The sequence below is a fragment of the Heterodontus francisci genome, chromosome 1, assembly GCF_036365525.1.
Source record: "Heterodontus francisci isolate sHetFra1 chromosome 1, sHetFra1.hap1, whole genome shotgun sequence".
NCBI lineage: Eukaryota > Metazoa > Chordata > Chondrichthyes > Heterodontiformes > Heterodontidae > Heterodontus > Heterodontus francisci.
In genome coordinates this window covers 105,327,539-105,354,943 of record NC_090371.1, presented here as the reverse complement: position 1 = coordinate 105,354,943, position 27,405 = coordinate 105,327,539, and the positions used below count along the sequence as shown (strand labels likewise).

The following is a 27,405-nucleotide window of genomic DNA, read 5'->3' as shown; positions in this document are numbered from 1 at the left end:
TCAAGTCACATGACTTCATCCTGGTACTTAGCTCATTAGCGTTCTGAGATCTTAAAGGGACATCATTGTAAAGGCAATCATACAACATCCTCTTTCTTTCCCAAGATAAGTCTCGTATGCTACAAATAAAAAACACATAAAATTAGATAACATTAAAATTAGTTATACGGATATAGATTATAAAATTTACAGGTATAAGGATAGGGATAGTGAGATTTACAAGTGCAGAGGTTTAAAAGTCCTCATATCGTTTCGGTGGTTTGACAAGTCTTGCTCGGGAAATTTGCGTCTCATGTGTTGCTGTTTTTTCTGAAGTTTCTCCCTCTCTGCATTCAGTTTCTGTTGCTCTGCCTTCAACCTGCTAATATACTGTATTGCTTTTCTCAGGATGACAACTTTTGAGGCCTTGTCATTGTTGGAAAGCTCTGGAACCTCATCTCAAAGAGCCAATAGACAATGCTTGAACTCATTCCTCCTCTGCCTCTTCAGGACATTGCATGTCCTTCACCTCTCCTCATCCTCTGCGTTTGAAGGCCTGGGGCTTAAGGTCGAGGACCTGTTGGGGGAAGAATACTTGGTCTCATGGAGGAATCTGTCCATTCTGGCTCGTTTTGGTGCTGGTGGTTCTCTAGTGAGCAGAAGTGAAGGCACGGCATAGTTGTGCTGTTGTTGGATTTCCGGACTGTAATGTTTGATGCTGGCCAGAGTCTGCGGGCAGGTTCCGGTTCTTGGAGATTTCCCCTTGGGAATGCTCCCCACTACCAGACTTTGCTTCTCAGTGGTTACAATGTCAATCTCTTCTTCTGAGTTACTGGAGCACAAAGAAACACTGCCTGTTGACAAAGAACTTTCACCGAGTTTTGATCTTCATTCTCTTGGTGTGGTGTCTTTGAAAAGGGGCTGATGCTCTCCAAACCAGAATCACTGAGATCCTGGGAGAACTGTGACTCAATCTCAGACATCAGGGGGCTGGACACAGAAAGTGCATCCTCTCTGAGGTGCAGTATGGCATTGCCTTTGGAGTCTCCCATGGCATCGAACCATTTGTTGTAAGCCCTGGACTGACTCAATGTGGGTACCCTTGGTCTATTCTGCTGTACTGGGTACCTTGGTGATCTCATGGATAGTGATGATGTTGAGGTCCTTACACGCTGTTAGTCCTGTCACTGCTGGTCTACCCGTGTCTACTAGGTAAAATATTTGCAGTTTCCATGCCAACTTGCCATAGCTGCATTGCATTGTCAGTGTGCCACTGCAAGGGATGGATGACCTGTTGCATGCAGATAACTTTGCAGATGTCTGTTGTATAATTGATTTCCAATGACTCTGGTACATATGCTTCAGGATTCAGACTGGTAGAATATTTGCATTAGCTCTGGTGTCAATCTTAATCCTGAGTGTGGGTTTGCCAACTTTCTTTGGGCACATGATGTTAATGGTAGCAAAAGCTTCCAGTTGTTTGACTTCATCAACACAATGTGGACACAGGTTCATAATGTGGAACACCTGCTCATCTTCTGGCTGAGAATCGCTCCACTCGGAGTCTTTTCTCAGGTCTGTTTCAGTGTGGACTTTGTGTACTGGCTTGCGTTTACGTAGGTCTCTGGACCTCTCCTTGCTGCTGTTGCTCTGTTGCTGCGCCTGTCTTCTGTTTGCTTGTGTCCTACTATGATTTCTGGCTGCATCTTTGGAGCCAAACTTCTTGCATAGGCGGGCCCAGTGTCTTTTTGCACCACACGCCTTGCACTGATCTTGAAATGCAGGAAAACTTTGCGGTGAGTGAGACAAACCACACATATCATAAAGTGTGCTTGCTTTTTGCAACCTGGTTATCGTGCCAATATTATTGGTTTCACCTAGTGCTTACAGATGTTGTTCTCCAGCTACAATAGCTTCGTATTTCCTACCATCTTCTAGTAGCGCATCGATGCTGTGACCTTTTTACCCAAGAGGCATTTCTGAAATGCTTCAATGGGTGTTGAGACAAGCACCAGCTCCATTAGATGCTCCGACAGCTCAGTTTCTGAAAAATTGCATTCATTGCCCTTTACTATGGCATCTACTGATGAACTGATCTATTGATTCCTGTGATAAATAAAAGCAAAATACTGCGGCTGCTGGAAATCTGAAATAAAAACAAGAAATGCTGGAAATACTCAGCAGGTCTGGCAGCATCTGTGCAGAGAGAAGCAGAGTTAATGTTTCAGGTCAGTGACCCTTCAGAACTAGCAAATATTAGAAATGTAAAAGGTTATAAGCAAGTAAAGCGGGGGTGGGGCAAGAGATAACAAAGGAGAAGGTGTAAATAGGACAAGGTCACAGAATAGCTGACCAGAAGGTAGTGGAGCAAAGGCAAACAATATGTTAATTGTGTGTTGAAAGACAAAGCATTAGTACAGATAGGGTGTTAACGGATTGAAAATTGAACAGCAGCAAGGACAAACATGAAAAAAAAAAGTGGGTAAGCAAACTGAACAAACTAAGTCTACTACTACAAAAAAAATAAACACAAAAAAATTTTAAAAAGGAAAAAGAAAAAAATAACCAAAAATACAAGTAAAATGGGGGGCCCGTCATGCTCTGAAATTATTGAACTCAATGTTCAGTCCGGCAGGCTGTAGTGTGCCTAATCGGTAAATGAGATGCTGTTCCTCGAACTTGCGTTGATGTTCACTGGAACACTGCAGCAAATCCAGGACAGAGATGTGAGCATGAGAGCAGGGGAGAGTGTTGAAATGGCAAGCAACCGGAAAGCTCAGGGTCCTGCTTGTGGACTGAGCGGAGGTGTTCCGCAAAGCGGTCACAGGGTCCTGCTTGTGGACTGAGCGGAGGTGTTCCGCAAAGCGGTCACCCAGTCTGCGTTTGGTCCCCCCAATGTAGAGGAGACTACATTGTGAGCAGCAAATACAGTATACTACATTGAAAGAAGTACAAGTAAATTGCTGCTTCACCTGAAAGGAGCGTTTGGGGACTGGAATAGTGAGGAGAGAGGAAGTAAATGGGCAGGTATTACACCTCCTGCGATTGCATGGGAAGGTGCCATGGGAATGGGACGAGGTGGTGGGGGTAATGGAGGAGTGGACCAGGGTGTCACGGAGGGAACGATCCCTTTGGAATGTCAGGGGAAGGGAGGGGAAGATGCGTTTGGTAGTGATTCCTGTGGTTGTTGTCTGTAGGATGTCAATTCCAGGCGGTGAATTCTAAAATTCACTCTTAATCGGAGCTAATCTTCCAGCACTTTCCATATCTTTGTGGGATCATTCTGGTCCTCTTCAGATAAGCCAGAGTTGTTGATTCTCCATAGCCCCTCATTTCCAGCTGCTATCATTATTTTTACAGCCTGTTTCTCTGGTTCTACAATCACTTGGACTGTGAAGCACAACTGCATTCTTTGTTTAAAAAAGTGAACTCAGATAGGATATCAATGGCCTTCCAGGTCATGCTGGGAAATTTGCTATCCATCTTTCTGCTGTTCTTTTGCTTTCTTCTTTTTATGTTCTTATAGGTCTGGGGCAGATCAGCTCTGATCTTATTGAATGGAGGGGCAGGCTTGAGGGGCTGAATGGTCTACTCCTGCTCCTATTTCTTGTGTTCTTATTTAACTTTGTTCTAGTCAGTCTGTGCTGTTTCCCCTTTAAGAAATTCTCTGTTATCCAGACTAGCTGCTTGGATGGAGAAGAGCCCATATTTGATAGTGTTCTGTGTTTATCTTGGTTGCAGCACTCAAGTCTGTCTGTTTTCACAGCTGTTCAATAGGCAGTTCAATTGCTTTTTTTTGCTAGAGTTTGTTTATGTTCTTCATGCTCCAGTGGTTTAATGCTTATTTTTACTGTGGCTGCGTGAATTGAGACTCTTCTTCACGCTCAAGTGGTTTAATTTTTTTAAACTTTGGCTGTGTGGATGGACTCTGCAGTGATTGTAGCTTTCCTGCACTTTTTGCTATCGGCCACCTCCTATAATGGCGCCGCCCTCGATCAGCTTGGGAGAGGGAGCAGGTCCTCTGTTTTTTTTTTACGGAGCCTGTAAAAAAAAATCAATTTTTTAAGCACTTCAAGGCCTTTTTTTTTTAAAAACCAGTATCCCTTGACCGTAGGCACAATGACTCACCCGATTGCAGGAATTTATTTGCAGTTTGCCATTCTGTGCTCTGTCTTCTACAGCTGGAGGTGAGTCCTTTCTTCTTTCCACTTTTTGGGCTAGTATTTCTTTTGAACTTGCTCTCCTGTAGCTGTAGGAAGGGTCATTTTCAAAGCTTTTTAAACCTGCGGTCTTCAAACTTAGACTTTGTCTTTTTACCAGAGCTGCCAGCACGTAATGAATTCTTTATGTTGTCTGATGCAACGTAAATGAGATACGTGGAGTCCAGTTTGCTGAAGATCTCGAACAGGTTTATTAACAGCTAAACTATTATATACAATACAGAGCAAACTATTTACAGAATCTTCACCTGGGTGTTGTAGTTGCAGAGTGACTCTGGCTTCAAGTCACATGACCACATCCTGGTATTTAGCTCATTAGCATACTGAGCTCTTAAAGGGACATCACACTTATGTCAATCATACAACAATGTCTACTATAATCTAACCTGATTATATGTTGTCATTGAATCATAGCTCCTTAATAAACCACGTGTGACTCCTCAACCCTTTTGGGTATTCTTTAACCCTTGATCAAATCTTGTAGGAGGAATGAGGCCATGGAGCGCTTTGTAAACAAAGATGAGAATTTTAAAATTGAGGCATTTCTCAACTCCCACAAAGAAAAAAGGTAGGGTTGCCAAATCTAGAACCTCACAGGGTAAGATAAGGCAGAAAAGGAAAGCTCATGCCCGACATCGAGAACTTAATACTACAGAAAGCTGAGAGTATAGAAAGTGGAGGGGTGAAATCAAAAAGGAAATTAGGAAAGCAAAGAGAGGGCATGAAAGAATATTGGCAAGCAAAATCAAGGTGAACCCAAAGATGTTTTCTCGATACACTACGAGTAAGAGGATAACTAAGGAAAGAATAGGACCCATAAAAGACCAAAAATGTAACCTATGTGTAGGGGTGGAAGATATTGGTATTGTTCCTAATGAATACTTTGCACTTGTCTTCACAAAGGAGGGGGATGATGCAAATATTGTAGTCAAAGAAGAGGGGTGTATAGTATTGGATGTGATCACCATAGGGAGAGAGGATGTATTAGTGGGATTAGCATCCTTGAAAGTTGATAAATCACCAGAGCTGGATGAAATGTACCCCAAGCTGTTAAGAGAAGCAAGAGAGGAAAGAATGGAAGGTCTGACCATCATTTGTCAGTCCTCACTGGATACAGGTTTGGTGCCAGAGGATTGAGGATGCTAACATTGTACCTCTGTTTAAAAAGGGAGCGAGGGATAGACTGAATAATTACAGGCCGGTCAGTCTAACCCCAGTAGTGGGCAAATTATTGGAGTAAATTCTGAGAGACAGGATAAACTGTCATTTAGAAAGGCACAGATTAATCAAGGATAATCAGCATGGATTTGTTAAGGGAAGATCTTGTCTGACCAAAATAAAAGCAAAATACTGCAGATGCTGGAAATCTGAAATAAAAACAAGAAATGCTAGAAATACTCAGCAGGTCTGGCAGCATCTGTGAAGAGAGAAGCGGAGTTAACATTTCAGGTCAGTTCTGATGAAGGGCACAGTGGCGGTGGTTAGCACCACATCCTCACAGCTCCAGCGACCCAGGTTCAATTCTGGGTACTGTCTGTGGAGTTTGCAAGTTCTCCCTGTGTCTGTGTGGGTTTTTGCCGGGTGCTCCGGTTTCCTCCCACAGCCAAAGATTTGCAGGTTGATAGGTAAATTGGCCATTATAAATTGCCCCTAGTATAGGTAGGGGAATATAGGGACAGGTGGGGATGTGGTAGGAATATGGGATTAGTATAGGATTAGTATAAATGGGTGGTTGATGGTCAGCACAGACTCGGTGGGCCGAAGGGCCTGTTTCAGTGCTGTATCTCTAAATAAATAAAAATAAGATGCTGCCAGACATGCTGAGTATTTCCAGCATTTCTTGTTTTTATTATCTTGTCTGACCAACTTAATTGAATTTTTTGAAGTAACAAGGAAGGTTGATGAGGGTAGTGCAGTTGATGTGGTTTACTTAGATTTTAACAAGGCTTTCGACAAGGTCCCACATGACAGACTGGTTAAAAAAATAAAATCCCATGGGACCCAGGGAAATGCAGCAAGGTGGATACAAAATTGGCTAAGTGGCAGGAAACAAAGGGTGATTGTTGACAGGTGTTTTTTGAGACTGGAGGGCTGTTTCCAGTGCCGTTCCACAGGGCTCAGTACCGGGTCCACTGCTTTTTATGGTATATATTAATGATTTGGATGTAAATTTGGGAGGCACGATCAAGAGGTCTGCAGATGACCCGAAGATTGGCCATGTGGTAGATAGAGAGGATAGCTGTAGGCTGCCGGACGATATTGATGGTCTGGTTAGATGGGCAGAAAAGTGGCAAATGGAATTCAACCTGGAGAATTGTGAGCTGATGCATTTGGGGAGATCAAACAAAGCAAAGGAATACACGATTAATGGGAAAATACTGAGAGGTGTAGAGGAAGTGAGGGACCTTGGACTAAACGTCCAGATTCCTGAAATTCGCAGGACAGGTTGTTAAGGTGGTTAAGAAGGTATACGAGATCCTTTCCTTTATTAGCCGAGGTATAGAATATAAAAGCAGAGAGGTTATGCTGGAACTATATAACTCATTGGTTAGGCCATAACTTGAGTAATGTGTGCAGTTCTGGTCACCTCATTACAGAAAGGATGTAATTGCACTAGAGAGAATACAGAGATTTACAAGAATGCTGCCGGGACAGGAAAAATGCAGCTATGAGGAAAGATTGGATAGGCTGGGGTTGTTCTCCTTGGAACAGAAAAGGCTGAGGGGAGATGATTGAAATGTACAAAATTTTGAGGGGCCTGGATAGAGTGGAGGTGAAGGGCCTGTTTACCTTAGCAGAGAGGTCAGTGACTAGGGGGCATAGATTTAAAGTGATTGGTAGAAAGATTAGAGGGGAGATGAAGAAAAGTTTTTTCACTCAGAGGGTGGTGGCAGGGGGTGGAGTCTGGAACTCACTGCCTGAAAGGCAGAAACCCTCAACTCATTCAGTACTGCAATCTGCAGGGCGACAGCCCAAATGCTGGAAGGTGGGATTAGAATGGGTGGAACGTTTCTCGGCTGGCGCAGACACAATGGGCCAAGTGGCCTCTTTCTGTGCCGTAAACTTTCTATAATTCCATTCGTATGCATAGACAGGCTTATGGCATCTGTTAATTTCCACCTATATTCTCTGGACTTCATTTGTCATATTTCTCCATAGGGCAAGAAAGTGTACTAACAAAATGTGACAATATAGACTGACATTTTAGTGAAGTACTGAGGGTGTGCTGCATTATTGAATGTGAATGAACATCTTGAGGTTTACCATTGACCAAAAACTGAACTGGACCAGCCACATAAATACTGTGGCTACAAGAGGTCAGAAACTGGGAGCTCTGCGGCGAGTAACTCACCTCCTGCCTCCCCTGTGCCTGTCCACCATCTACAAGGCACAATTCAGGAGTGTGATGGAATACTCTCCACTTGCCTGGATGGGTGCAGCTCCAACACTCAAGAAGCTCGACACCATTCACGTCAAAGCAGCCCGCTTGATTGGCACCCTGTCCACCACCTTCAACATTCACTCCCTTTACCACTGACGCAGTGGCAGTAGTGTGTACCATCTACAAGATGCACTGCAGCAATTCACCAAGGCTCCTTTGACAGCACCTTCCAAACCCACAACCTCTACGACCTAGAAGGACAAGGGCAGCAGATGCATGGGAACACCACCACCTGCAATTCCCCTCCAAGCCACACACCATCCTGACTTGGAACTATATTGCCGTTGCTTCATTGTTGCTGGCTCAAAATTCTGGAACTCTCTTTCTAACACTGTGGGCATACCCACACCTGATGGAGTGCAGCGGTTCAAGAAGGCAGCTCACCACCACCTTCTCAAGGGCAATTAGGGATGGTCAACAAATGTTGGCCTAGCCAGCAACGCCCACATCCCATGTGTTATGACCAACCGCTCCTGTCAAAGCCCCCAATTAATATATACGATTCTGATTGTGGTGGGAGAAATGCACTGTTAATTCAATCCTGTCCCTCCACAGATCGCCTAACATCATTTTAAACTTTCCAAATTAAAGACCGACCCAGCCAAATTGTACCATCTATTAACCCCCAAATGAGGCTAACCAAACCAGACGTTTTTAAATCAACAAATTAACTGTTTAATTAGAAAAACTAAATTCTTAAGATCCAAGATATAGACAACATTTAAAATAGAAAAAAATTAGATTCCTTGCAGATTTACGCTCCTGCCGGATGTGGAACAATCCAAGGTTGCTTGAAGTCCTCACAGCCGTCCGATGGGGGAAAAAAGGTTCTTCAACAGTAGAACAGTCTGTAATCTAATTCAGAAGTCAAAATTGTTGCTCCTTCTCGAGCGATGAATTTCAACAATTAACAACTTGCAAACACTTTTTAATGAATCAATTTGGCTTTAGAATTTTTGAGGTATAAAAGATTGTCACAGTCTAACTTTCTTTTCTTCTCCGCAGCCTCACAGCTCCAGGGACCCGGGTTCAATTCTGGGTACTGCCTGTGCGGAGTTTGCAAGTTCTCCCTGTGACCGCGTGGGTTTTCGCCGGGTGCTCCGGTTTCCTCCCACCGCCAAAGACTTGCAGGTGATAGGTAAATTGGCCATTGTAAATTGCCCTTAGTGTAGGTAGGTGGTAGGGAATATGGGATTACTGTAGGGTTAGTATAAATGGGTGGGCCGAAGGGCCTGTTTCAGTGCTGTATCTATAAATAAATAAATAATCAGACATCTCTGCTTTGGCTTGACTTTTTAGAATTTTGAGAGAGTATAATAAACAGACCAAATGCTCTTCTTTCAGTTTAAATGGCCTGAGAGCTCTCCTTTCAGGTGCTAACACACAGCTGTCTGTCCGTTTTTCCAGTTAGAAAAGCCTGTTTCAACTAAAAAGCCAGTTGAAAAGATAATTGTAACATTGGAGATCCGGTCCTTGGTCTCTGAATGGCTGTTGCCGGGTAACCAGGATGCATTCTTTGAAGCTGGTTGGTTCCCTCTCCGTATGGCTGTATCCAATGGCAACCAAAATGTACTCTCTCTAACTCCTGAGGCTTGCTGGTTCTTAAAGCAGTACGGCTCCTTTTCTAGCCTTAAAGGCACATTGCATTCTTCCTGAAAAGAAAACTACAGGATCATAACACATGAACAAATAAAAAAAATGTTTTTGGGCCAGATGTTAAACTAAGGCTTTGCCTGTCTATGTAATCGATCCCACTTCTCTATTCAAAGACTTGGGGGCTTTTCTGATGTTCTGACAGATGCTCCCCTCTCACTATCAAAAGCAATTAACTAGTCATTTATCCATTTGCTGTGTGCAAAATTAGCTGTCACAGTTGCTTATGTAACAGCAACTGCCACATAGTCTCCCTTCAGGTGGGCATAGATATTTCAATATGAATTACAGATTCAAACAGTGATGTGTTTCCGCATGTGTCACACAGCTGACCAAAAATAACCACAACATTAATGTGTTCCTTTCCCCAACACTATTTACCTTGATGAGCATGATTATTCACCAAAGATCAACATACAAGAGAGCCATTTCCTAACATTACCATTGTGTTCAGCTGATCTTCAGATCAACTGCAATAATTTACTGGTGAAAGCACTGTTCATTTTTCTATCACTTTTACTCTCCTTTTCCCCAACTACCTTTTCTCCTGAAGTGACCTAATCATACCTGGACCAGCTATCAGTGTGTGCGCGCCTGGGCAATACATAACAGGTTAATCCCAAGCCAAAATCAGATTTCACCGAAGATTCATTATGCTTACTGAGATTATAATGAACAAGAATATAAAATCAATTGATCAATAACTGAACTTGAGATTACAGTTTAAATTCTTCCCATTTTATTATTTAGAAAAGATTTCCTTGGGCGCTTTTGTTCTATTTGGTGTCTGCCTTCTGCTATTGGCAGATACAGAAGGTCAGCATGCAAAAAGAGTACTTTGTAATTGATGCAAGAGTCATAATGTTAAATCGCTACAAGTTTATCAAGAATAATGAAACCAACACTAAATGATAAACAACTAATAACAGGATACAGTATTGCTATGTAGATTATATTAGTTTAAATTCACAATTGCAATATTCTTTTGAATAGAACATTGTGCTTTTTGAGTTACCCAGATATTTTTTGTTAATTACTATAAAATTTATGTACCTAGCTCCTGTGGAAGTAAATCTGAGGCCATTAAGCAATCTAAATGAGGAAGCAGTGTTCTCTCTCTAGAGGGAATAAATCAGCTAAGAAACACATGCAGCTACATAAATGGAGGAGGAAAGTCAGGAATATAAGTGATAAAGAATTATTGAGTTCCCTTTCAAATCCTAATTCTATATCAGGAACAAATGCTATTTAAAACTAATATAATCCTGACTAGGAAGTTACAATATAAAATGCCACAATATGAAAACTAAGAAAAAGCAAAAAGATTAATGGATTGTGCTAGTGCGAAGAAAATTAACAAAGGCACTGAGTGTTACACAAAACAAATATTGAAAACAAAAATTATTTTAAAGCCCATGCATCATTTTCTAGCTTCCTTTAATTTTTTGGCATTTAACAAAAGGCTACTTAGAAACTTACGAGCAAAACATCACAAAATGTACTTATGTACATCTGATACACAACCCCTCACTATTCCAAACGATTCTGTAACCAAAATGATTTAAAGTAAAACATTCTACTTCAAAACATCAGGAGGATATTACATTTGGGTGTCTCGAGCTGCCAAAAACAGGGTTCTCAACTGATGTTAAGTAACCTTCTCTTCTAAAGGTGATAACTAATTGAAAACCAAAGTGTTAATTTTTCTCAGTGCCCACACGTTCCAGTCAATTTATCATAATTACAATATTCTATCAAAACCCTCCAAATATTATATTGCCATCTCTAGTGGTAAAGCATACCCCAATGTGGCTCATGTATGAATTCACGTGAAGTTCTGATTGCATTAATCAAGACATTAAATACACATATTACATTAATAGGAAGGATGATGCATTAAACTTAACTTTTCACATTCAGAAACATTTTACTGATGTTTGTAGGAGGTAAACCGGCAAAATGAACGGACTAAAAGTTTTCATTGTCAGTATACAAATGAGATATGAACAACTGGTAGTTACAAATGAGAAATTACATTTTTTGTCTAGCTGAAATTTGTCAGATCATACCAATACAATGGTTTACATTGCTTTAATACTACATTTCAAATACAAGGTTTAAATTAATTTTGAGGATTATTTAATGTTATACATAACTGATGAGGTTTTCAACATAAAAGTTGCCAAAGGAATCAAAATTAATGTAGGGACAGACTATTTTTAAAAAATTTCCTAAAATCTGGTTCCCCGATGACGTCTCCACTGCTCATCTGAACAGCATGAAACATCAACACTGTAAACAATTCCACACTAATTTGTAAGCTTTGAGTTACCACTGCTCCAAAGCAAATGTGTGTTTTAATACATTAGTCACCATTTAAATCTATATTTTAATTCTTTTACATAAAGTATACTCTCAAATTAAAACCTTGAAATATGAAGGAAACTTTGTAATTGAATCCTATTCTTTAATTTAGAAATGATAACATCTAGTGCATGTCCTGACCTTGCTTGAAATATAACCCCTTCCAACAGTTCAATTCTACTTTATTTTCAATCCTCTTTATAGCTGTTAGAGATGCTATAAAGCACTTTACAGTAATTTTAAAAAAAGTGTACACTGTAAATAGCTACACTTAAAGACTTCATTGATAAATTATATGTATATGGAATGTCAAGCTGTATTTGTGTACCATTATATATTTCAAGACCAACTGCCATTTTAAATACATTGATGATATGGCACATATTTTGTGAAATAATAGAACAAACTAGTCAAAGGATGGCTCAAACACACAGCTAAAACAGAAAAATACATAGCACAATAAATTAATTCACAAAGAAAACAAGGAATGTGTTTTTATTAAGTCACAGCTGCACCTACTGTTGTGACACCAGTTGGTTTGGGGTCATCGGACTCTTGGCAGGCACAGAGAAAACGAGGATAAGCTCAGTCTGGTATATTGGGAAGTTACTTCACACCACAAATGGGTTGTGCATGCATGCAAACACACTTCATAACTGCACAGCCAGCTATGATAACAAAATGTAACCACATCAATAAAAAAAAATAAAAAAATACAGAGTATCTAAAAGCATAATCTCCACAGTTATTCTGACACATTAAAAAAAAAATTGGCAAGGATTTTCTTTTCAAAGCTTCTTGGTAAAGCCCAAAAACTTTCATATGAAGTACTTCATAAAGTCCTTACCCTGTGAATTTGTGCTGTTTGATTAGAAGCATTTGTTTTGTAGTAATACCATGGGAGTGTGTTGAGAGAAAAAAATATTCAAGTCAAATAATAGAAAGTTTCAATTAATGTAGTTCCAAAAGTTCATAGCGTTCCAGTGATTGGATTCTGGTGACCACAGCTTAACATTAGGAGGGAAGTTTCAGTAATAAGGATTTCGTGAATCAGTTAATCCTTAGCATCTGTCCGTCATTTAAATAGCTCGTGGCCGTTTGGGGTTGATCTGCTTACTGGCCTGTTCTTCCTCCTGAAGAGATGTACGGAAGGCTTTTACTTTATCTGGAAAGCAGAAGATACAAGTTAGCCATGTGCTGCGGGGAAAAAATAGAAAGATCATTTTCACGTTTGGTGGTGGCAGAAGACAGTGGAAAAAGAAAATAATTACGACCAGTTTTCTGCCAGCTCAAGTGAAAACTACCCCCAATATATGCTCTATAATGTGCACTGGAGAAACAGAACCAACATATATACAATATGAAATTAATGTTGAATTTAATTATTTGTATTGTTTAGTGTATAATGTAGCTCTAACATTGAACAGTAACAGCTTAAAATGTGTAATAGTTCAACCTCTTCAACAAATGTAAATGAAAACTCAATTCAAACAATTTTGTCCATTTCTATGAATTAAGTTGCAGAAATTATTTTAAAAAGTTAAAAAAATTATTTATCTCAATTACTCATTGCTTTAATGAGCTGAGCTACTTGTGTGAGGTTTTTTTTTTTAAATTGTCCATAGAATGTGAGCATCGCTGGCAAGACCAGCATTTATTGCCAATCCCTAATTGCCCTCGAGAAGGTGGTGGTGAGCCTTCTTCGTGAACCACTGCAGTTCATATGGTGAAGGTATTCCCACAGTGCTGTTAGTGAGGGAGTTCCAGGATTTTGACCCAGCAACAATGAAGGAAGGGCAATGTATTTTCAAGTCAGGATGGTAAGAGATGTGGAGGGGAACTTGCAGGTGGTAGTGTTCCCATTCACCTGTTCCCCTTGTCCTCCTAGGTGGTAGGAGCTGTGCGTTTGGAAGGTGCTGTCAAAGAAGCCTTGGTGAGTTGCTGCAATGCATCTTGTGGATGGTACATACTCCTGTCACAGCGCGTCGGTGGTGGAGGGAGTGAATGTTGAAGATGGTGGTTGGGGTGCCGATCAAGTGGGCTGCTTTGTCCTGGATGGTGTCAAACTTCTCAAGAGTTGTTGGAGCTGCAGTCATCCAGGCAGGTGGAGAGTATTCCATCTCTTAACTTGTGCCTTGTTGATGGTGGAAAGGTTTTGGGAAGTTACATGGTGTCAATCACTGCAGAATACTGACCTCAACAGGAGGTGTTAAACACTCTCTTGTTGGAGATAGTTATTGCCTGGCATGAATGTTACTTACCATTTATTAATCCAAGCCTGAACATTGCCCAGGTTTTGCTGCATGCAGGCACACACGGTTTCATTATGTGAGGAGTTGCAAATGGAAATGCACACTGTGCAATCATCAGCAAACATCCCCATTTCAGACCTTAATGCAGAGGGATGATCATTGATGAAGCAGAAGGTGATGATTAGGTCTGAGGAGCTCCTGCAGCAATGTCCTGGGGCTGAGATAATTTGCTTCCAAGAACCACAACCATGTTCTTTTGTGCTTGATATGGTTCCAAACATTGGAGAATTCAATTAATCCAAAACCTCTAAAATACCCGATTTCTTTCAAAATGTGCATGTAAAATTGCACTTTGAATTCCATTTTTAGCTTCTTGTAACATATTAGATTGTGCACTGGGAACTCTGACTGGTGCACAATTGGGCAACACCTTCCTTCTATGACAGGTGGTTGGCTGCCAAGATACACCAAGCTATAACTAGAGAGAATGGTAATTTGAAATTGTTTGAAGGTGGGGCAAGAGAGGGAATGAGAAGGTTCAAGAATTGGGATTGAAACTCTCAAATATTGTAAAGCATAGACATCACAATCAGATTTATTTTTGCTAGAAGGTTCTAATATTCACCTTTATGTATCACTTCAGTGCTGTACTGACAGACTTCTGCACTATTGGAGGCAATGTTTTTCTGATTAGCTGTCAAATCAAGACCCTTTCTGTACTGTCAATTGGATGTAAAAGATTCCATGACACTTTTCAAAGAAGAGCAGGGGAGTTCGCCTGGTGTCCTGCCCAACATTTATCTCTCAATCAAAACCACCAAAAGCAGAATATCTGGTCATTAATCTCATTGCTGTTTGTGGAACTTCACAATGTGCAAGCTGCCTTCTCCACTCCCTTATATTAAACTGTGACTACACTTAAAAAAAAAACTTCACTGGTTAGGACTGGCTTTGGGACACCCCGAGGTTGTGAAGGGTATTACATAAATACAAGTGTTTTCTTTCTAGTAGCACAACAGAAGTAGGCGCTCAGCCCATCGAGCCTGATTCACCATTTTTTGTTAATGAAGGCAGCTGTAAGCTTTCATTTCCAATTCCTTACCTGTCTCCTCATCTCTTAATATTCTTACTTCCCAAGTGAGTAGATCTCTCTTTTAAACATCTCAATTGATTTTTGCATCCATGGTCTTCGGCTGCAAGCCATTCCACATCCTCACAACCCTTCACATGAAGCAACCTCTCTGGCATTCATCGTTTACTGATTTAGCTTGAATTCTAAGGTTATGTCCCTTATTTTGGATTCATATACAACAGGGAAAAATCATTCCCCATCTATCCAATGTCCTTAATTATTTGAAGCATCTCAACTAGAAAACCCCTTAACCTGCTCTCTGAGATGAAGTGCACAAAAGTCAATGTAATGCTAAAGACCTGTGCTCCAGAATGAACCACAGCACTAGTAAAACTGTTCCAGTACAGTTACAACACTAGCATCTATCCAGGAATGTGGCAAGTTGCCCAGCTATGCCCTGTCCTCAAAAACAGAACAATTCAAATCTACTCCGAATCAAAGAGATACGATGAGTCATCAACAGTGTTATCAAGCAACGCCTGCTCGCCGATGCTCAGTTTGGGTTCCACCAGAATCAATCATTCAGCTTCATACCTTATTACAGCCTTCGTCCAAACATGCACACAAGAGCTGAATTCCAGAGGTAAGATCAAAGTGACTGCTACTGCATCAAGGCAGCATTCAACAGAATATGGCACCAAAGAGTTTTAGTAAAACTGACAGTATAATAAACATCGAGTTTGACATAACAGGAAAGAACAGTGTAGACGAGAGAAAGATTCAACGTGATAGAGGAACTTCCCATCACAAGCTCTTTCTTGTATATTGGGCAGGAATGAAAGGTGTTACATGAGCCTTCAGACATAAAAGTACTCAAGTTTGAGGAGCTTCCCTCTAAAAGTATATTGTGCATCAGCTGAAACACACATTACTATATTTACTACAGATACAAGATAAGCCAGATCCTGTATGGAAATAGTACCAGCAATTCATTCTGTAGAAACAATACACCACCTTGACTTTGGCTTTGAACTGAAAACAAAATACTGCAGATGCTGAAAATTTGAAATAAAACAGCAAGCAGGTCAGGCAGCATCTGTCAAGAGAACACAAGCCAATGTTTGGGATGTGGAACCCTTCCTCAGAACTGGAAAATATTACACAAACATTGAAAAAGTACCAAGGAATGGGGTAAACATAAAGACAAAACACCCACACACAGGATAAGAAATAGAATGGACGTCCAATCGCTCTACACCTCCATCCCCCACCAGGATGGTTTGAGGGCTCTCCGCTTCTTCCTGGAACAGAGGCCCAACCAGTCCCCATCCACCAACACCCTCCTCCGCCTGGCTGAACTTGTTCTCACATTGAACAACTTCTCCTTCAACTCCATGCATTTCCTTCAAGTAAAAGGTGTCGCTATGGGTACCCGCATGGGTCCTAGTTATGCCTGTCTTTTTGTGGGATATGTCGAGCATTCTTTGTTCCAGTCCTACTCAGGCCCCCTCCCCCAACTCTTTTTCCGGTACATTGATGACTGTATCGGTGCCGTTTCCTGCTCCCGCCCCGAACTAGAAAACTTTATCAACTTTGCTTCCAATTTCCACCCTTCTCTCACCTTTACATGGTCCATCTCTGACACTTCCCTTCCCTTCCTCGACTTCTCTGTCTCCATCTCTGGGGATAGGTTGTCTACCAATATCCATTATAAGCCCACTGACTCCCACAGCTACCTCGACTACACTTCTTCACACCCTACCTCCTGTAAGGACTCCATTCCATTCTCCCAGTTTCTCCGTCTCCGACGCATCTGCTCTGATGATGCTACCTTCCATGACGGTGCTTCTGATATGACCTCCTTTTTCCTCAACCGAGGATTTCCCCCCACTGTGGTTGACAGGGCCCTCAACCGTGTCCGACCCATTCCCCGCACCTCTACCCTCACCCCTTCCCCTCCCTCCCAGAACCGTGACAGGGTTCCCCTTGTCCTCACTTTTCATCCCACCAGCCTCCATATCCAAAGGATCATCCTCCGCCATTTTCGCCACCTCCAGCGTGATGCCACTACCAGTCGCATCTTCCCCTCCCTTCCCCTGTCAGCATTCCGAAGGGATCGTTCCCTCCGCGACACCCTGGTCCACTCCTCCATTACCCCCACCACCTCGTCCCCGTCCCAGGGCACCTTCCCTTGCAATCGCAGGAGGTGTAATACCTGTCCCTTTACCTCCTCTCTCCTCACTATCCCAGGCCCCAAACACTCCTTTCAGGTGAAGCAGCGATTTACTTGTACTTCTTTCAATGTAGTATACTGTATTCGCTGCTCACAGTGTGGTCTCCTCTACATTGGAGAGACCAAGCGCAGACTGGGTGACCGCTTTGCGGAACATCTCCGCTCAGTCCGCAAGCAGGACCCTGAGCTTCCGGTTGCTTGCCATTTCAACACTCCCCCCTGCTCTCATGCTCACATCTCTGTCCTGGGATTGCTGCAGTGTTCCAGTGAACATCAACGCAAGCTCGAGGAACAGCATCTCATCTACCGATTAGGCACACTACAGCCTGCCGGTCTGAACATTGAGTTCAATAATTTCAGAGCATGACAGCCCCCCACTTTACTTTCATTTTTAGTCATTTTTAGTTATTTTTTCTTCCTTTTTTTTTGGCATTCCTTTTTACATTTTTTACAATCTTTTTTTGTATTTATTTCAGTTCATCTTAGTTTGTTCAGTTTGCTCACCCACTGTTTTTTTCAGGTTGTTTTTCTTCAGGTTTGCACTTGCTGATGTTCAATATTCAGTATATTCACACCTAATCTGTACTAATGCTTTGTCTTTCTACACACCATTAACATATTGTTTGCCTTTGCTCCGTGACCTTTTGGTCAGCTATGTGGCCTGGTCCAATCTGCACCTTCTCCTTTGTTATCTCTTGCCCAACCCCCACCTCACTTGTTTATAATCTGTGACTTTTCTAATATTTGTCAGTTCCGAAGAAGGGTCACTGACCCGAAACGTTAACTCTGCTTCTCTTTCCACAGATGCTGCCAGACCTGCTGAGTGAATCCAGCATTTCTTGTTTTTGTATAAGAAATAGAATGACCTGTTAAATGCTTAGCTGGGGAACGTTAAATGGCATGTGACCCAGACCTCCCTGCCTCCGAAGGTGGTGGAAGCAGAAAAGATCAATGATTTCAAAAAGAAATTGGATAGGCACTTGAGGGAAATAAACTTGCAGGGCTATGGGGATAGAGTAGGGGAATGGGACTCACTGGATTGCTCTACAGAGAGCTGGCATAGACACGATGGGCTGAATGGCCCCCTCCTGAGCCATAAATGACACTATAAACTCTATGTGATTTACACCTGAGACAGAAAGGAACATAAACAACAGATATCATAGTAATAAAAGGCATATACAAGACAAGAGAATTTATTAATAGCTAAAGAGAGATAGGTTAGTAGAAAGGGAACCATGAAAACTGGCAGTGTAGGCTTCCTGTGGCCAAGGTGTCTGTCCAGGGTCCCAAACACTCCTGCCACATGAGGCAGCAATTTACATGTACTTCCTTTAACTCAGTTGATAGTATTCTCTGCTCACGATGCAGTCTCCTACACCAGGGAGACCAAACGCAAATTAGTTGATTGTGTTGCTTGTCATTACTGTTCCCCGTCTTTGCTCTTCAACACTAATCCAATGAAGTTCAAACCAATGTCAAAAAACAGCATGCGATCTTTCTACTCAGCACTTTGCAGCCCTCTAGCATTAATATTGATTGTAACAACATCAGACCTTAATTCTGGCTCCCAATTTCTCTCAGATACTAAATGCTGGCAATATAGGATTGATGTGCTCCTGTTTCAGAGAATGGGGTAAGGGTTGTGGATTGGGGATCTCTAAAGAAATACTGTGCTGGGAACAGCCTGCATCGTTGGAGTCAACCTGCTTTTTTTCTTCCACCAGATTTCTGGGCCACTGAAGCCTGCTCAGCTTTGCCAGTTTTTCATGCTTCCCTTTGTATCTATCCCCTTTAGCTATTTGCACATTCACTGCATCTTGCATATGTCTTTCATTTCTTTGAATTCTATTATTCCTCCTTTTGTCTCCTTGCCTGCCATTTCACCATCACTTGTTCGCCACTTAAGCACTTTGCAAGTCATGCTTTTAATTTCATGTGTGATCATCATGGAACTTGCTCCTCGGTACATAAAAATGTTTATTAGAATTTATTTTGTTTTCAATTTTTGATTATAGTTGCTTTCAAAAGGTAACTGCTATTCCACTAGGCATATTCATTTGTATGTCGATCGATTGTGAATTACATTTCTGAAAACCTACCTCTCAATTCTGTTAGAATTTCAATCTTCTGATCCAAAATAGCCTCCAGCTGTGTGGAGTATGCATCCACATCATAATCCACTTCTTCAGTCATCTCCAAAAGTGCTTTTTCATCCTCTAACCACCGAATAGATTCCTGTAGATATAAATATCAAACCAATTTTGATACAGCACAATAAGTATTGCACATGCTTATCAATCCTCAAAGTTTCAGGCAGGTCTTTCAAAATAATGGCTTGGAGCTGTTTGGTTTTGCAATTCCTTAAATAAAATGAATAATTTAAACTATTAAAACAAGTTAAAAATAATTCAATTTGTCCCATATCCCCTATTTTCAAAAAGCATTCAATAAGGTGCCACACAAGAGGTTATTACATAAAAGTAGAGCTCATGGGGTTGGGGGTAAGATATTAGCATGGATTGAGGATTGGTTAACGGACAGAAAACAGAGATGAGGAACAAACGGATCATTTTCAGGTTGGCAGGCTGTAACTTAGTGGGGTGCCGCAAGGACAGTGCTTTAGGCCTCAGCTATTTACAATCTATATTAATGACTTAGATGAGATGGCTCAGTGCAATGTATCCAAGCTTGCTGAGAGTATAAAGCTACATACAAAGTTTTGACTGGCTAAAAACAGCCCCTGAAACTATAAAAAAAAAAAAAATTGCTTTTGAGATACTGACCAGGGATTCATTCTCTCTCTCTCTCATTCTGATTTTCTGTCTAACCTGCATTGTTTCTGTTACCTTGATTAGTTACAAAACATAAGTTGAATAAAAGAGAGCGAGATAGCGGGTTGCACCTCACCAGGAATGGGACCAAATGGACCTTGCGGAGAGGTCCACTAATGTGGTTGCCGAAGGTTTAAGCTAAATTGGGCAAGGGAATGGACATCAGCATATGGAAGTAGAAAAAAGGAATAAGGTGTGAGTGTTGGATAGTACTAAAGAGTTAGTAGCAGGAATACAAAGACAGTTTTAGAATGCATGTATGTAAACGCACCAACTGGTGAATAAGATTTTTTTTAAATTCATTCATGGGATGTGGGCATCACTGGCTAAGCCAGCACTTAATGCCCATCCCTAATTGCCCTTGAGAATGTGGTGGAGAGCTGCCTTCTTGAACCGCTGCAGTCCATGTGGGGTAGGTACACCCACAGTGCCGTTAGGAAGGGAGTTCCAGGATTTTGACCCAGGTGACAGTGAAGGACCGGCAATATAGTTCCAAGTCAGGATGGTGTGTGACTTGGAGGGGAACTTGCAAGTGATGATGTTCCCATGCATTTGCTGCCCTTGTCCTTGTATTTGGTAGAGGTCATGGGTTTGGAAGGTGCAGTCTAAGGAGCCTTGGTGCGTTGCTGCCACTGTGCGTCAGTGGTGGAGGGAATGAATGTTTGTGGATGGGGTGCCAATCAAGCAGGCTGCTTTGTCCTGGATGGTGTCGGGCTTCTTGAGTGTTGTTGGAGCTGCACCCATCCAAGCAAGTGGAGAGTATTCCATCACACTCCTGACTTGTGCCCTGTAGATGGTGGACAGGCTTTGGGGAGTCAGGAAATGAATTACTCGCCGCAGGATTCCTAGCCTCTGACCTGCTCTTGTAGCCACGGTATTTATATAGCTACTCCAGTTCACTTTCTGGTCAATGGTAGCCCCTAGGATCTTGACAGTAGGGGATTCAGCGATGGTAATGCCACTGAATGTCAAGAGGAGATGGTTAGATTCTATCTTGTTGGAGATGGTCATTGCCTGGCACTTGTGTGGCATGAACATTACTTGCCACTTATCAGCCCCAGCCTGGATATTGTCTACCCTGAGTAACTCCTGCAGTGATGCCCTGGAGCTCAGATGATTGACCTCCAACAATCACAACCATCTTCCTTTGCGTTAGGTATGACTCCAACCAGCGGAGAGTTTTCCCCGATTCCCATTGACACCAGTTTTGCTAGGGTTCCTTGATGCCACACTCAGTCAAGTGTTGCCTTGATGTCAAGGGCAGTCACTCTCACCTCACCTCTTGAATTCAGCTCTTTTGTCCATGTTTGAACCCAGGCTGTGATGAGGTCAGGAGCTGAGTGGCCCTGGCAGAACCCAAACTGAGCATCACTGAGCAGGTTATTGCTAAGCAACTGCTGCTTGATGGCACTGGTGATGACACCTTCCATCACTTTGCTGATGGGGCGGTAATTGGCCAGGTTGGACATGTCCTGCTTTTTGTGTACTGGACATACCTGGGCAATTTTCCACATTGCAGAGTAGATGCCAGTGTTGTATCTGTACTGGAACAGCTTGGCAACTTGGACACGGCAAGTTCTGAAGCACAGGTCTTCAGTACTATTGCTGGAATATCGTCAGGGCTCGTAGCCTTTGCAGTATTCAGTGCCTTCAGTCGTTTCTTGATATCACGCGGGGCGAATCGAATTGGCTGAAGTCTGGCATCTGTGATGCTGGGGACTTCAGGAGAAGGCCGAGATGGATCATCAACCCAGCACTTCTGGCTGAAGATTGTTGCAAATGCTTCAGCCTCATCTTTCGCACTGATGTGCTGGGCTCCCCCATCATTGAGGATGAGGATATTTGTGGAGCCACCTCCTCCAGTTAGTTGTTTAATTGTCCACCATCATTCACGGCTGGATGTGCCAGGACTGCAGAGCTTAGATCTGATCCGTTGGTTATGGGATCGCTTAGCTCTGTCTATTGCATGCTGCTTACACAGTTTGGCATGCAAGTAGTCCTCTGTTGTAGCTTCACCAGGTTGACACCTCATTTTCAGATATGCCTGGTGCTGCTCCTGGCATGCCCTCCTGCATTCTTCATTGAACCAGGGTTGGCCTCCTGGCTTGATGGAGATGGTAGACTGGGGGATATGCCGGGCCATGAGGTTATAGATTGTGGTCAAGTACAATTCTGCTGCTGCTGATGGCCCACAGCACCTCATAGATGCCCAGTTTTGCATTGCTAGATCTGTTCGAAATCTATCCCATTTAGCATGGTGATAGTACCACACAACACAATGCAGGGTATCCTCAATGTGAAGGCGGGCCTTCATCTCCACAAGGACTGTGCGGTGGTCACCCCTACCAATACTGTCATGGACAGATGCATCTGCAGCAGGCAGATTGGTGAGGACAAGGACAAGTATGTTTCTCATTCTTGTTGGTTTTTTCACCACCTGCCGCAGACCCAGTCTGGCAGCTATGTCCTTTAGGACTCGGCCAGCTCGGTCACTAGTGGTGCTACCGAGCCACTCTTGGTGATGGACATTGAAGTCCCCCACGCAGAGTACATTCTGCGCCCTTGCCACCCTCAGTGCTTCCTCCAAGTGGTGTTCAACATGGAGGAGTACGGACTCATCAGCTGAGGGAGGGCAGTAGGTGGTAATCAGCAGGACGTTTCCTTGCCCATGTTTGACCTAATGGCATGAGACTTCATGGGGTCCGGAGTCGATGTTGAAGCCTCTCAGGGCAACTCCCTCCTGACTGTATACCACTGTGCCACCACCTCTGCTGGGTCTGTCCTGCCAGTGGGACAGGACATACCCGGGGATGGTGATGTCTGGGACATTGTCTGCAAGGTATGATTCCGTGAGTATGACTCTGTCAGGCTGTTGCTTGACTAGTCTGTGGGACAGCTCTCCCAACTTTAGCACAAGCCCCCAGATGTTAGTAAGGAGGACTTTGCAGGGTCAACAGAGCTGGGTTTGACGTTGTCGTTTCTGGTGCCCAGGTCAATGCCGGGCAGTCCATCTGGTTTCATTCCTTTTTACTGACTTCGTAGCGGTTAGATACAACTGAGTGGCTTGCTAGGCCATTTCAGAGGGCATATAAGAGTCAACCACATTGCTGTGGGTCTGGAGTCACATGTAGGCCAGACCAGCTAAGGACAGCAGATTTCCTTCCCTAAAGGACATTAGTGAAGCAGATGGGTTTTTACAACAATTGACAAGGTTGGTGAGCTCCAAGCACAAATAGCCGTGTGGGAATATGTGGCAATAATGGTAACGGCTTATAAATGGCAAGGAATGGGCGCTTCAATTCAAGGATACAAAGTGTTCAGAAAAGACAGGGAAGGTAAAAAGGGAAGTGGGATGGCAGTATTGATTAGCGAAGACATTGTAATATTGGAAAGAGAGGATGTCCTTGAGGGGGCAATGACAGAATCCATTTGGTTAGAGTTGAGAAACAAAAAGGGTAGGATCACACTACTGGGGATATTCCATAAGCCTCCAAATAGCGAGAGAGATAGAGGAGCAAATCTGCAGGGAAATCAGAGAGATGTGCAAGAACTATAGAGTGGTGATATTGAGGGGACATTAATTACCCAAATACCAAGTGCGATAGTGTTAGAGTAAAGAGAAAGGAGGGGGAAGAATCTCAAATGTACTCAAGAAAACTTTCTTGACCAGTATGTTCTTGGTCCAACTAGGAAGGAGGCATTGCTGGATCTGGTGCTGGGGAATGAGGAGGGCCAAATGGACCAAGTGTCTGTGGGGGAACACTTCGGTAAGAGTGATTATTGTATCATAGGTTTAGATTAGCAATGGAGAAGAGAAAGGAGCAATCAATTGGAAGAGGGCTAACTTCAATGGGATGAGAGGGGTTCTAGCCAGGGTAAAAGATTGACAGAAACAAAGACTGACCTGAAAAATTGTAACGGATCAATGGGTGATCTTTAAAGAGGAGATGTTTCAGGTACAGTCTAGATACATTCCAACAAGGGTGAAAGGTAAGGGAACCAAATCCAGGGGTCCTTGGATGACTAGGGACATAGGGAATATGATGAAATTAAAAAAAAAAGGTGTTTGATGCATGTTAGGTGAATTCTTCAAGTGAGAACCAATAAATTGTGAGGGGAAATGAAGAGGAAAACAAGACTGGTAAAGAGAGATTGATAATAGAATGGCTGTCAACATAAAAGGGAATCCAAAAATCTTCTACCTGCATGTAAATTGTAAGCAGGCAGTAAAAGGTGAGGGAGGGCCTATTAGGGACAAAGAGGGTGGTATATGCCTCGAGGCACAGGGCAAGGCTAGAATGCTTAAATCAGTACTTTGTATGGGCGTTTACAAAGGAAGAGAATGCTGATGAAATATTGATAGAAGCAGAGATGGTAGAGGTAATGGATGGGGTGAAAATTGATTGCCAGCCTTTCCAGTACATCCTGCCTATGTTTAGAATGGATAAGTCACCTGGTCCAGATGGCTTGCATCCAAGGTTGCTAAAGGAAGTGGAGTGGAATTACAGTCTTCCAATCCTCCCTAGATATGGGGAGGTGCCAAAGGATTAGAGAGTAGAAAATATGACATCCTTATTCAAGAAAAGGTGCAGGACATTACTGGTACATACAGGCCAGCCAGTTTAACATCAGTGGTGGGTAAGGTTTTAAGAAACAATAATCAGGGGACAGAAAAAAAATCAACAAGCACTAGGGAGGTGTTTGAGTTGATTAAGGAGAGCCAGCACTGATTTGTAAAAGGCAGATTGTGCCTGACGAGTCAAATTGAATTTTTTTGATGAAGTAACAGAGGAGGTTGATGAAGGGAAAGCAATGGATATTCTCCATATGGATTTTAAGAAAGCTTTTGACAAAGTATAAGAGACTGGTTAATAAAAAAAAAGAGGCTCATGGAATAGGGGGTGGGGGGGAGGGGGGTGGTCAGTGTCAGCTTGTATAAAAAAAAAACTGGCTTAAGGACAGAAAGCAGCAAGTCGTGATAATTGATTTTTTTCCCCCAATTCTGAGAATGGTAGACAGTGGTGTTCTCTCAGGTTCAGCGCTTGGACCGCTGCTTTTTTTGATACAGTTCAAGTAAAAGTTCAAAACTCGCCAATGTGGTGTGGTAAAGAGTGAGGATGATACCAATCAACTGCAACAGGACATAGATAGTTTAGTAGAATGGGCAGACAAATGGCAAATAGAATTTAATACATTGAAGTATGAGGTGATGCATTTTAGCAGAAGGGATAGCGAGAGGCAATATAGACTAAATGGCACAGTTCCAAAGGGCTGGATTTTAAAGAACCTGCCGCCAATCTCGGTGGCAAGCTCAAAAAGTGCCTGCGCAGGGCGCGTGGAGGGAATGGGATGTCTGTCCCCGGCAATGGTGGCAGTTGCCTGTGCGCAGGCGTGGTGCCATTTTTAAAGGGCAGCCAGCCCTGCTGGCACATTTAAATTTTTAAAGAGGTAACCCCCCCCAAAATTAAATAAATAAAATTACAACACCCCTTTCCCACCTCCCCCAATAACAATTACATTAATTATTTGTCCTTCTCTCCCCCCACCCCAAACTGTACAAAGTTTAAGGTTCAACCCTTCCCACTAGCCTCTACACCCATTACGTTTATTTGAGCACCCCTCCGCAGTGATAAATGTATCTCCTACCCCCTCCCCACCAGTGTGGCACCGCGTATCCCCAGACGGGGATCTGAAGGCGTGGGAGTGACCGCCGCCGTGCTGAAGATTGCAGCGGGCCCTCAAGATTGCAGGTAGGTCTATTTAAATGTAGGCATTTTATTGATTTGAATATGTTAATTGTGGTCCCACCAGCCAGTGGCGGGGGGGCTGCCATGGAACCTCGCCGCCGCCGGGAGGATTGGGCTGGGCCAAGATGGATAGGAAAGTAGGTTGTGAAGAGGACATAAGGAGGTTACAAAGGGATATAGATAGGTTAAGTGAGTGGGCAAAAATCTGGCAGATGGAGTATAATGTGGGAAAATGTGAAGTTGTCCCTTTTGGCAGGGAGAATAACAAAGAAGCATATTATCTAAATAATGAGAGATTGCAGAGCTGAGATGCAGAGGGATCTGGGTGTCCTAGTGCATGAATTGCAAAAGGTTAGTATGCAGGTACAGTACATAATTAGGAAAGCTGATAGAATTTTACCCCCGTTTATCGCGAGGGGTCTAAATACAAAAGTAGGAGGTTATGCTTCAGCTATACAGGCACTGGTGAGACCACATCTGGAGTATAGTGTGCAGTACTGGTCTCCTTATTTAAGGAAGGATGTAAATGCGTTGGAAGCAGTTCAAAGAAGGTTTACTAGACGGATACCTGGAATGGGCGGGCTATATTATGAGGAAAGTATGGACAGGCCAGGCTTGTATCCGCTGGAATTTAGAAGAGTAAGAGGTGACTTGATTGAAACATAAGATCTTGAGGGGTCTTGACAGGGTGGATGTGAAAAGGATGTTTCCTCTTGTGGGAGAATTTAGAACCAGGGGTCACTGTTTAAAAATAAGGGGTCACCCATTTAAGACAGAGATGAGGAGAAATTTATTCCTCGAGAGTCTTTGGAACTCTCTTCCTCAAAAGGCGGTGGAAGCAGAGTCTTTGAACATGTTTAAGGCAGAGGTAGATAGATTCTTGATAAGTGGGTAAAAGGTAAACGGGGTAGGTGGTAGTGTGGAGAAATCAGTTCAGCCATGAACTTAATGAATGGCGGAGCAGGCTCGAGGGTCCGAGTGGCCTACTCCTGCTCCTAATTCGTATGTTTGTATGTTCATCTGGAGCCATCTTTAGGACCACCCCCCCACGGAACCTGATGCTTGGGACAGAACAAAGTCCAGCCCAAAGAGTGTGTAGGGACAGAGGGACCTGTGGGTTTGTGTGCATATATCTTTGTGAAAGGCCATATTGAGAAAGTAATTAGCAAAGCATAGGGGATCTTGGGCTTCAGAAACAGAGGTAGTGAGTACAAAGGGGAAGCGGTAGCATCGTGGTAATGTCACTGGGCTAGCAATCCAGAGGCCGAAGCAATGCTCTGGGGATATGGGTTCGAATCCCACCATGGCGGATGGTGAAATTTGAATTCAATGAATAAATCTGGAATTAAAAGCTAGTCGAATGATGACTATGAAACCATTGTTGATTGTTGTTAAAAAAAATAAAAAGCCCATCTGGTTCACTAAATGTACTTTAGGGAAGGTAATGTGCTGTCCTTATCTGGTCTGGACTACATGTGACTCCAGACGCACAGCGATGTGGTTGACTCTGAAATGGCCTAAACGACAACAGTAAACCCAGCCCTGTCGACCCTGCGAGTCCTCCTTACTAACATCTGGGGGCTTGTGCCAAAATTGGGAGAGCTGTCCC

The 27,405-nt window shown here is 42.8% G+C and overlaps 1 protein-coding gene across 3 annotated transcripts in view; it reads right to left on the bottom strand.

The window, feature by feature from the left end:
- Positions 1-10,097: 10,097 nt before the first annotated feature.
- Positions 10,098-27,405, bottom strand: part of kif2a (kinesin family member 2a) — a 230,361-nt gene continuing 213,053 nt past the window's right edge. Inside the window, exons 20-21 of one of the 3 annotated variants that reach the window (XM_068034057.1) lie at positions 19,318-19,453; positions 10,098-12,823 (exon numbers count right to left, since the gene is read on the bottom strand). In XM_068034057.1, coding sequence (XP_067890158.1) covers positions 12,738-12,823; positions 19,318-19,453 — 222 coding nt within the window. In that variant the 3' untranslated portion in view covers positions 10,098-12,737. The remainder of the gene's footprint in view (positions 12,824-19,317; positions 19,454-27,405) is intronic. The other 2 variants (XM_068034039.1, XM_068034047.1) reach the window with 2 other exon arrangements.